At 45.4% G+C, this 12,121-nt stretch overlaps 1 protein-coding gene across 4 annotated transcripts in view; it reads right to left on the reverse strand.

Annotated features, from left to right (window-relative positions):
* Slc5a1l1 (solute carrier family 5 member 1 like 1) overlaps nt 1–9,807 on the reverse strand; it is a 49,475-nt gene extending 39,668 nt beyond the window's left edge. The window contains exons 1-5 of one of the 4 annotated variants that reach the window (XM_017601697.3): nt 9,474–9,542; nt 7,582–7,653; nt 1,526–1,632; nt 1,310–1,414; nt 77–136 (exon numbers count right to left, since the gene is read on the reverse strand). In XM_017601697.3, coding sequence (XP_017457186.1) covers nt 77–136; nt 1,310–1,414; nt 1,526–1,632; nt 7,582–7,591 — 282 coding nt within the window. In that variant the 5' untranslated portion in view covers nt 7,592–7,653; nt 9,474–9,542. Of the gene's footprint in view, nt 1–76; nt 137–1,309; nt 1,415–1,525; nt 1,633–7,581; nt 7,654–9,473 lie in introns of all 4 variants that reach the window. The other 3 variants (XM_006256320.5, XM_017601699.3, NM_001127556.1) reach the window with 3 other exon arrangements.
* Nucleotides 9,808–12,121: the final 2,314 nt, after the last annotated feature.

The following is a 12,121-nucleotide window of genomic DNA, read 5'->3' on the forward strand; positions in this document are numbered from 1 at the left end:
TCATGTACCGCACATGCAATATTTATTTTTTTAAAAAAACATATCGTAAACTATAGAGTAACTATGATGAACTTACCCCAGCCTTGCTGTAGATAGGAACGAATATCCAGCCAAGCATGAAGAGCATAAATACAGTCTAAAACCAAGAGAACGCAGAAGAATTAAATCAGGGGCCCGTGTGGGTCAAGCTCTTAAGAGAGACTCAGGTTCTGTTCCTGTGTGCCTCAGACCTGATGAGATGTCACTAACGGGCACTTACAAATACAAACCCAGGGGGCTGGAGAGATGGCTCAGTGGTTAGAGCACTAACTGCTCTTCCAGAGGTCCTGAGTTCAATTCCCAGCAACCACATGGTGGCTCACAACCATCTGTGATGGGATCTGATGCCCTCTTCTGGTGGGTCTGAAGACAGTGACAGTGTATTCATATAAATAAAAATAAACCTTAAAAAAAAAAAAAAACAAATACAAACCCAAACACAGACCTTTCAACACTAAAACACCTAGCTTTCAGGCACATTACCCTTGAAAGTTTATTAACTTAGGGAGTTCCTTTCCAAGTTACCTTTTAGTATGTTGTTTTCCTGGATAAGAATTACAGTGTCTTATGAATCAATTTGAAAATAGCCTAGACAAAGAAAAGAACCTAGATACAGTGAAACACATATGTAATCCCATCACCCAGGAGACAGAGGCAGGAGGACGGCCACAGGTTTGAGCAGGGAATTAATGTCTTCTGCTAACTCATCTATGTAGTGAGTTCCAGGCCAGCCAGGACCACATAGTAAGGCACTCGCTCAAAGAAATAGAAGAAAGGGAGGGAAAAGCAGGGGGAGGAGGAGGAAGAAGGGGAGAGGGAAGGGAAGAGGAGAGGAGAAGGGAGGAAAGAAAAAGGTAAAGAGGAGAGAGAAAGAGACAAGGTGGGAAAGAAAAGACATTTTATTAAGTTTGGACTCTGTCGAAGTATTCTTTAGGGCTGGAGAGATGGCTCAGCGGTTAAGAGCACTGACTGCTCTTCCAGAGGTCCTGAGTTCAATTCCCAGCAACCACATGGTGGCTCACAACCATCTGTAATGGGATCCGATGCCCTCTTCTGGTGTGTCTGAAGACAGTGACAGTGTATTCATAAATGTAAACTAAATATATAAATCTTAAGAAGAGAAAAGGAACACCAAAGACTTGACTCTCTCAATCTATACTTTCCAAGGCATCTTTAACAGTCACTGGAGGCTAAACATCAGGTTTTCGCGCTTACGAGTCATTTGCGCAATGCCCAAGCAGAGATAAGTTGGTAAGAAGATACTACTCACATTCCATTCGAAGGCCCCAACAGCAATTCCAGAAGCTGCGCCTATGCCAGCCAGGCCCATGAAGTGGCCACTGCCAACAGTTGAAGAATAGATGGAAAGGCCCATCTGAAAACCAGAAGACAACTGCGTGTCAGAGCCACTATCGAGCGTGTGGCTCAGCCGTAGAGCACCTGCCCAGCCCGCACAAAGCCCGGGTTCCAGCCCATAAAACCTGACCTCCCAGCACTTGGGAGGTGGGAGCAGGAGGATCAGAAAGACGTTCGAGGTCATAAGTTCAAAGTCGTCCTCAGCCACACAGAAATTCTGCCCTGGGGAGAACCCCTCTGGAGAAAAGGGAAAGTTGGTGGAGTTGTGGGTCTGTCTGTCTGTTTGAGTATATATCACTTACCTCTTTACTTTGAGACAAGGCCTCAGCTATCCCAGGATGTCCCCAAACTCACTATAGTGCTTCTCTCTTTCCCTCAGCTCACGGGTACCGACCATCCCACTAATGAAACACTCCTACCCCAATGGGTGCTGGTCTGTTGTTAACCGCAGCTGACTCTTCAGTCCTAGCTAACCAGATTACCACAGATTCTTGGTGCAAGGCATCCCACACATGGCCCAAAAGAATCCCTGAGGGACCCCCAAACTTCGTTCTGAAACCTCACAAGCCAGGCCACTGTCTGTCTTTATCTCTTTGAGGCTCCCACAAGACTACCCATTAATCTCTGAGTTTGTATATTATATACTGTATATGACATATATGTCCCTTTAATATGCAATATGTGTACTATATACTGTGTATGACATATAGTATACTGTATGTCATATAAACTATATTACATAGCATATATTATGGTATATAATATATCATTTATATATTGTGTTATTCTATAATATATTGTTACATATTACATGTTATAGTATGTCATATCTTATATGTGAAATACCATATACTATATATGCAGTATATGTAGTAGTGACTCCAATATGTATGTATGTATGTATGTATGTATGTATGTATGTATGTATGTATACAAACAGAGGCCTGGGGAAAGTTCTATTTACCCAGAAACCCCAGAAAGCAGATGAATGTTGCCCATATTTTGCTTTTCTGACATTTACTACAAGAACCTACTTTTTCCCCTCCCCCAGTAAGACCATTCCAATGTGTGTTAAATGGACCGCTAACTGAAAAACTTGGCCAAAACAAGCAAACAAAAGAATAAATCAATACAGTTTAATGGGTCCACTTGTACCCCAGAGCAGCAGGGGCAGAGCCCTGTCTATGGCCACCCTCCTCATAGTGCTTGGCAAAGGGAAGGTTATACAGGTATGACTCATATGGCTGGCTGATCAAGCATGGTGTTTCCAAGAGTTAAACAGATAAGAAACTCTTAAGTCAGGGGTAGAGAGATGGCTCAGTGGTTAGAGCACTGACTGCTCTTCCAGAGGTCCTGAGTTCAAATCCCAGCAACCACATGGTGGCTCACAACCATCTGTAATGTGATCCGATGCCCTCTTCTGCTGTGTCTGAAGAGAGCGACAGTGTGCTCACATACATTAAATAAATAAAAAGAAATCCTAAAACAAATAAAAGAGAGGAATAAAAGAGAGGCTATATTGGATCACAACAGCAGGGGATCAAGTCCATCAACCAATTCCCAGACTTGATTCAGTTCACTGATCCACAAGTCTCTTTAAGGAGGAAACATGTTACAATACCCAAGTGTTTGACTATCAGCCTTTCTGCCACCCTTCCCTGGAGGAATATACAGTTTTCTATTAGGATAACTATACCACAGGGACATGAAAACAATTAGACTTTCCAGAGTCTATTGGAGACTGGTTCTGAATTGACACTGACTCCAGGAGACCCTAAGAATCATGTGACCCTCCAGTTAAAGTAGGGGTGTGTGGAGGTCGGGTGACTGACGGAGTTTTTTAACTAACGTCTAGCTCACAGTAGCTACTGTAGTTTACCACAGTAACTAATCCTGTGTGGTAAATTCTCCAATCCCGGAATATATGATTAGTACAAATATTACAAAAATTAGTACTTAGAATTTGACAGAATCCCCACATTGTTTCCGGGATCCTGTATACCGAGCGCCTTTATGGTCGGAAATGCTAAACGGGAGCCCCTGGGAGTTGCTGCTTCCAGGGGGAACGGTGAACCAAAATCAATGTCGAATCCCTGGAGGAACTGCAGATTAGTGTCACTATCAGGGACTTGAAAGACCGCAGGGGCAGTGGCTTTAATTCTCCCATTTGACCTGTGAAGGGGTCAGGTCAGTGGCGGAGAATGACTGTCCGAGACATTAACCAGGTAGTGATTCCATTGGGCCCGTGCCTGGTGTGGTTTCCTCGCTGAGCAGATTAATACGTCTGCCAGTAACTGCCATGCAGCTACGGATCTGGCAAATGCTTTTTACTCAATATGTATTCATTGGTTTTTTTTTTTCTTTTTTTCGGAGCTGGGGACCGAACCCAGGGCCTTGTGCTTGCTAGGCAAGCGCTCTACCACTGAGCTAAATCCCCAACTCCCTATCAATATGTATTCATAAGGACCATCGAAAGCGATTTCACTTTCAGTTGAGAAGACCAGCGGTATACCTTCACAGTGCTAGGTCAAGGGTATGATAACAGTCCAGCCCCATGACAGGAAGTAGTGCAAAGGGATTGTGTTGGGTTGCTTCCTCTACATAACATTATACTTATCCACTCTATTGACTGGACCAAGTGCTGACTGGACCAAGTGCTGACTGGACCAAGTGAGCAGGAGATGGCAACTCCTTTGGACTTGTAGGTAACGCGTGTGTGTGCATCAGAGGATGGGAAATAAATCCAAACAAAATTCTTTTCTCCCAGGGCACTCCCAGCACAGATGTAGGGTTGTGGATCTGTGGGTTTTGAGTCAGTCCTCCCGGACAGAATCACCTTCTAAAACTCCAGTGGTTAATGCTGGCTGTCTACTCGGCTAGACCTGTGTGCTGGCTGGTTTGATGTCAACTCGACACAAGCTAGAGTCGTCAGAGAGGAGGGAGCCTCAGTTGAAAAAGATGCCTTCATTCGATCGCGTTTTAGGCAAGCCCGTAGAGTATTTTCTTACTTAGTCATTGGTGAGGGAGGGCCCAGCTCGTTTTGAGTGGCTCCATCCCTGGGCTGGTGATCCTGGGTTCTGTAAGAAAGCAAACTGGGCAAGCCCTGAGGAGCAAGCCAGTAAGCAGCACCCCTCCATGGCCTCTGCATCAGCTCCTGCCTCCAGGTTCCTGCTCTGTCTGAGTTCCTACCCTGACTTCCCTCAGTGATAATGTGGAAGTGTGAGACAAATAAACCCTCGCCTCCCCAAGTTGCGTTCAGTTGTGTTTCATCGCCATAGTAACCTTAAGGCAGCTTGGAATCAACTAAATGAAAACAGCTGGTCATTCCTGCCAGGGATTTCCTTGATCAGATTATTAAAGCGGGAAGACCCCGAGGGTGACAAGCACCTTCTGGTGGCAGATCAGATAAAAGGACACGGGAAAAGGAAACCTTTGCTGCCTGCTTGCCCTCACCCCCTCTGCCAGGTACCTCTGCCCTCTGGCTACAGCATTCCTTCACTAACAATAGAACCAGTTTCAGCAGGATTCCAACACAGACAGAAGAGCTGGAGAGATGGCTCGGAGGTTAGGAGCACTGCCTGGTCTTCTGGAGGTCCTGAGTTCAATTCTCAGTAACCATGTGGTGGCTCACAACCATCTATTAGGGGATCTGATGCCCTCTTCCGGCGTGTGGATGTATATGCAGCAGAGCACTCATACATTAAATATTTTAAAATATACAACATATATATATCATATGCACATGCATCCTAAGCATATACATCATATACACAGATATCATATGCACATACACCATGTACACATGCAGCATATACACATACAATATATACATACACAATATATGCATATGCAACATATCAACACATGCAACATATATACACAACATATACATCACATACATATAGCATATATGCAGCATATGCACATGCAACATATATACATACAACATATACATCACACACATATATATACAGCATATGCACATGCAACATATATACACACCATATACATCACATACATATAGCATATATACAGTAAATGCACATGCAACATATATACATACAACATATACATTACACACATATATATACAGCATATGCACATGCAACATATATACACACCATATACATCACATACATATAGCATATATACAGCAAATGCACATGCAACATATATACACACCATATACATCACACACATATAGCATATATACAGCATATAATATACAACATATACAATGTGTACATCATATACATATATACAACACATATGTATATACCATATATACATAATATATGACACATATCATATACATACATACCGTATACATCATATGCATATACAATATTTACATCTACAACATTTACATATACATCATATACATATACCACATTTACATGTGGGATGATGTCACAGGTGAGGCAGGTACAAGATAGAATGAGGCCTGTCATTGGACGAGAAGGAAGGACGGGCGGGAGAAAAGTTGAAGGAAGAGGAGGAGACGGGAACGGAAGAAGGGAGAGAAGCACGTCCAGGAGAGACAACATGGAGGCTGACGTTAAGACTCCACGCTGTCCCTTTACAGGTTGTTATGAATGTTCTTAAGGGATGGATGTGTACAGGGCTTCGTATGTTCAGGTGGGCAATTGTATCTTATCAATTGGATCAGAGGTTATTGTGTTGTGTGTTCTTTCATGTACCGTCTTCAGTGTAAGAGAGTATGGTGGCTGGAGACACTGGGCCGCCGTGGAATTGGGATGTGTGCTTCTGGCAAGATATCTACCAGATATCTTGGGGCACTGCGGTGTGGATGTAGTGGGGGATAAAAGACAGCTTTATATGTTTTTATATTTTTACAACAACATTTACATATACAAGATATATGTATAGCTATCAGTTTGTCCTTTTAAAGAACCTTAACAAATATGATAACCAAAGAATTATTTAGCATAAAGTGGTTCTACCTTCTATCTCACCCCCCCCCTCCTCCAGCCCCAATCCGTTCTATACCAGCTTAGGTACAGCGGTTCCCACTGCTCAGAACACCTCCATTTACCCAGAAAAGGCGTGGTCCACGCCAAATCCCACTTACATAATAACTCTGCCTTTGAAAGATCTTTTCTGTGTTACTATACCCAACAAGGCCAGGTTTGGCTGTTATATATGTTTGGCCCGGGCACTTGCTAGTAGGCTCGTTTCCTCTCCTACTAAGGCACTACTTTAAAGATTTATTTATTTATTATATATAAGTACACTGTAGCTGTTTTCAGACACACCAGGAGAGGGCCTCGGATCCCATTACAGATGGTTGTGAGCCACCATGTGGTTGCTGGGAATTGAACTCAGAGCCTCTGGAAGAGCAGCCAGTGCTCTTAACCGCTGAGCCATCTCTCCAGCCCCAAGGCACTCCTTTAAATATGAATATTGGACTGGTGGTGGCTCAGTGGGTTCGAGTGCTTGCTGCTAAAGCATGAGGTGCTGAGTTCAAACCTCAACACCTTGCATAGAAACACGGGTGTGGGTGCTGTGCCTCTCTACCCCCCCCCAGCCCTGTGGAGGGCAGAGACAGGAGAATTGCGGGGAGCTTGATTAGCTCCCAGGTTCAGTGAGCGACTCTGTTTCAAGGGAGTACGTCAGGCAGAGGGAAATGGAACAGGACACTCAAGGGCCTTCTCTGGCCTGTGTACAGCACGCATGTGCACACTCAAATGCACATTTGTAAGGAGTGGTGTCATACTTCCGTACTTTTGCATGAGAGAGTGAGGAAAGAAAATACTTAAGCACTAAATAAACCACCAATTACAGGGCACATAGCGTAACCCAAGCACTCGGGAGGGCAAAGCAGGAAGATTGTGAGTTCAAGGTCAGCCTGGGATACAGATCTCTTTGTAGATGGTTTTGAGCTACCATGCAGTTGGTGGGAATTGAACTCAGGCCCTCGGGAAGAGCAGTCAGTGTTTTTAACCTCTGAGCCATCTCTCCAGCCCCAAGACGGCTCCTTTTTAAAGCAGGAAGGAAAGAAGGAAGGAAGGAAGGAAGGAAGGAAGGAAGGAAGGAAGGAAGGAAGTCATCCAGTTAGTTCTAATTTATCAACCTCAAACTATTTTGGATTTAAGACATCAAAGTACAAAACAGGCTGACATAGACATTGCCCCCAAATTGACAACCACATACGAGCTTACTCACCAACCACCATGCTAGATTCTGGCCGGCCAGGAAGAAGTCTTTTATGGTCCCACGACTGTGTGACAGTAAAGCCTGCAAAAAGAATCCTCTGGTGAAAGACAATCGAGAGAGAAATTGAACGGCATGTGCTGGTCTTACTATTCTGCAGCTAATTAAATACAAGCTAGATCTCTCAGGCTTAGTTCGTGTGAGGGAGGGATTCTCCAGTTACAGCAGTAGGGAAAGGCAGCACACGGCAGACTAATGTGCATAACTTAATCATGTTTCATAAGCACATACAGAATAGTCATGCATGCCTGAGCGTTTGCCCGGGCTCTGAAAAAAAAAATAAAGAAAATATTCAACCTCTGATTATCAAAGAAAGATGATATGGATGAGGGAAGAAAAAACTCACTCACTCCTTAAGTCTTTGTGGGCATTTTGCTTGTTACACTGAATGTTAAAGCATTTGGTAATCATCAACGGTATATGATTGTTCATATTTTTAAAGAAACAAACAAAAAGCCGGGTGTAAGGTGGGCGTTTTGGTGCACACCTTTGAGCCCAGCACTCTGGAGGCAGAGGTAGGCAGATCTCTGTGAATTCAAAGTCAACCTGGTCTACAAAGTAAGTTCCAGGATAGCCAGGTCTACTACACAGAGAAACCCTATTTGAAGAAAGGAAGAAAAAACATGTTTTATGTCTCCAACAAGAATAGTAGGAGCGGGGTTGGGGATTTAGCTCAGTGGTAGAGCGCTTGCCTAGGAAGCGCAAGGCCCTGGGTTAGGTCCCCAGCTCCGAAAAAAAAAGAACCAAAAAAAAAAAAAAAAAAAAAAAAAGAATAGTAGGAGCAACGAATTTACTGGTTCTCAAACCAGACATGGGCCCCAGCTAAGGGCGGTTGAGAGTAATCTGGGAGGCAGGGAGAATTACTGATACCAGCACTGGAGGAAGAACCCCAGAATTGATGCTCAAATACTAAGGGTCCCTGCTAAGGCCACCTAGAAATATACTTCCCATGACTGGAGCCAGTGAAGGGAGCTAGTAAGTGCTATGGATGTACACTTAGGATCTCCCTTCCTGTTTGGAATAGAACCTGTACAGTCATCCCTTGGTGTTGATGGGGATTAGCTCCTAGAGGCTTTGTGAATATTAAAATCCGAAGATGCTCAAGTACATCATACGTCAGACAGCTTTACATCTGAGCTCCGTCCTCCTCCTCGTCCTCGTCCTCGTCCTCGTCCTCGTCCTCCCCCTCCCCCTTCCCCTCCCCCTCCTCCTCCTCCTCCTCCTCCTCCTATTTAGCCTTTCAGAATCTCAGTTCAAGTCACAGTAGGGTCCTGCCTCGGCGCGCAAGGAGAACAGGTTCCTAGACTCTCTTAGCTCGTCTCTTTTATTTAAAAAAAAGTCATACTATTTGGATGTAACCACTGGTACACCGTTTTTGCAGGCTTTACAATGCCTCTGGATTTATAATTTAGGAATTAACGACACTTAAGCGCTGTAAATGAAAGAGAATCTCAGACAGTGTGAGCGTCATTGGCTAGGTCTGCAGATGGGGAACTCCTGGGTAGAGAAGCCGGAGTGTTAGAGAAATGTGCTTGTGTCACTCACAAGAACTTTCAAAATACCAATCAGGTTCGGGGTTCTGGGGAGCAGGGCAGGCACAGGTGAATTACTTGACTAGTATTTCGGGCAGGGGGCGGGGTGGGTGTGTGGAACGGTTGTAGAGCATAGGAAGAGGCGATGACCCAGAATGGCTTGGTTAACGAAGTAAACGTGCTTGGTTGGAAGGTAGGGGAGGGGCTAGGGAAAAGTGGGGCAGCGCCATCCCTTCTGAAGCTCGGGAATGGTAGGCGGAGGCCGGGTCTCTGCAGGAAGTGGTATACCCCGGCCCAGAGGTCGCGTCATACCCACAGCCCGATGCACAGAACCAGCAAGAGGTAGAACGTCATCACCAGTGTGTCTACGGTGCTGTGGATACTTAAGCCCAGGGTGCTATGGTTCCAAGTGAAGCCATGGCGGATCTCTGCGGGCTCCATGGCAGCCTTCCCGAGGCAGGGAAGCACTCACAGCCACAACCCTACAACGGTTCTGGACTCAGTTCCATCTCTGGTTCGCAAGGCATCCTGGGAAGAGCCACGGTGCGGCCAAGAAGTTCTGCCACCTAATTCTTCCCAAGCACTAAAGACTTCTTCTGGACTGGAGAGATGGCTCAGTAGTTAAGGGCACTAGCTGCTCTTCCAGGGGTCTTGAGTTCAATTCCCAGCAACCACTTGGTGACTCACAACCATCTGTAATGGGATCCGATGCCCTCTTCTGGAGTGTCTGATAAATCTGTTCTTAAAAAAGACAAAGAGGGGCTGGGGATTTAGCTCAGTGGGGCTGGGGATTTAGCTCAGTGGTAGAGCGCTTACCTAGGAAGCGCAAGGCCCTGGGTTCGGTCCCCAGCTCCGAAAAAAAAGAACCAAAAAAAAAAAAAAAGAGACAAAGAGACTTCTTCCCTTTCAGTCTCAGTCTAAAGAGAGGGAGAGAGAGAGAGAGAAACACAACACGAGGAGGAGGAGGAGGAGGAGATACTAGGACAACTGAAGAAGGGTCATTAATGGGGTCGTTTTGTTTGGTTGGTTTTGTCCTTAATGGACGGCAGAGCGTTTCGGTTTTATGCAATTCAACTTCTTCGCACTAAACCCGCCTTTATATACTTTAATTTGGCTTGAATTGGCTCGTTTCACCATTGGAGACTAAGTAACTTATCAAAAACCACCCGACTCCTTCAAAGAAGATAAATTCATGGTCACTGTAACGTTTGGGGGTTGGGGACGGTTTGTTTGTGGGCTGGTTGGGTGGATGGATTTTTTTTTTTTTGCTACAATAATGCACTTTTAATGGTAAAATTCTTGACAGCACAATGTCTATTTGGCAAATCTTCTGTTCAAGCATCCATCCAGTCACCTCTGGAAAAGGTGCACCCACTGCACTGTCCACTTGTCAGAGGAGCCCTTGAAATTCAGAAATGAAGGACCTTGTGTGGAGCTTGCCATGCCTTCAGTTAAGGGGACCCACATGTGGTACCTTTATACGAAATCATTTGTACTTTTAGAACTGTCCACCTGATTCAAACTCCACCATCTCATTTTCTGGCTTCCCATTCTTGTACATGGCTTTGTTCAGTTATCCAGCTTCCTCATGAGTCCTGCCTGTGAGATTCCACCAGATGTCCCATCACAGAGGTCCACAGCGCCATTCCTGCTCAGCTTCGCCTCACAGCTCCGAAAGCTGGATGGATGTTTTTGATTTTGTTTTTGCTTTTTTGCTAAGCCGTAAAGGGGGAAAACATTTTTCAAAAGTTCAGGAGTATCCTACGTAGTAGTTCACACTGAAAGCAAACAATCTAGTTAGTTGTATTTTTTAAATCACAAATTACATATTAAATTGGGAGTTTTTAGTGCTGGGGGATGAATGGGAATGAACTGGTTTGGGGTGGGATATGCATGATGGCCGCCAGGGGGCAATATTGCTCCTGGAGCTGACTTCTTACTCTAATCTCAGGAGCAAAATCACTCCATACAGAGAGAGAACTGTTGGAACTTCTCCAAATATTTGATCTTCCCAAGAAAAGATAGGTAAGTTTAAAGAGAAAAACCACCCTTGAGATGGAGGAGTTCCTGTTTCTCTTCCGACATTCTGAAATTGTTTAAATAGTCCACCAGGTGTCGCTGTCTGCTCATAAGTAAGCACATAAAAGAGCAAGGCTTGCTTTTTTTTTTTTTTTTTAAGTTATTTATTTGGATTTTGAGATAGGATCTCGTGGTGTTGCTTTGACTGGCACGGAGCTTGTTAGATCAGTGTGGTCTCGAGGTCACAAAGATCTGCCTACTGCTGGGATTAAAAACAGAACCACCGCACGCTGCCCAAGATTGCCTTCCGAAGCCAGTTGGCAATCCTTCCGATTCAGCCTCCCAAATGCTTCGGGATCCCGGTGCTCTGCAAACGCTCCGAGTTGGTTGTTAAACCTGCTTGGCAGTGCCACACTTAATGAGTTTGGAGATAGTGAAGAGGCGTAAGGAGACGTGGGATGGCCAAAGCGTTCTTTATCTGTCCCCAACAATGTGTCAAATGTTTCCAGACTGTGAATCCAAAGATCTGGGATCCCAAACCGCCCACCTCCCTCGGGAAGTCATACCCCACCAAAGCCGGGCACATCAGGGTTTCCAAGCTGGAGGCCCGTGTGTGCTCACAGATCCGCAAACCAGGAGGCAACACAGCTCCCCACAGATCACGCACCAATTGGGGCGCCTATTCGGTGAGCCAACCGAGCCGTAGGTGGGTTTGGTGTAGCGGAGCGGGGAGGACCAAGGGAGAGGACGGAGAGGGGAGCACCTAGGCTGGAACGGGGCCACCGGGGCGGAGCCACATCCGGCTGCCCAAGGACCTGGAGCCCTGCTACCCAGCTGTCCCCCACCCTTCGACCCAGTACCACCCCCAGCAACCTCCCCTCCCCCATCCGCAGGCACTTCCGGGACCACTCTAGGCCTCACGGAGGTCTCATCGTCTCTGT

Source organism: Rattus norvegicus, chromosome 20 (assembly GCF_036323735.1).
Source record: "Rattus norvegicus strain BN/NHsdMcwi chromosome 20, GRCr8, whole genome shotgun sequence".
In the NCBI taxonomy this organism is placed as follows: Eukaryota; Metazoa; Chordata; class Mammalia; order Rodentia; family Muridae; genus Rattus; species Rattus norvegicus.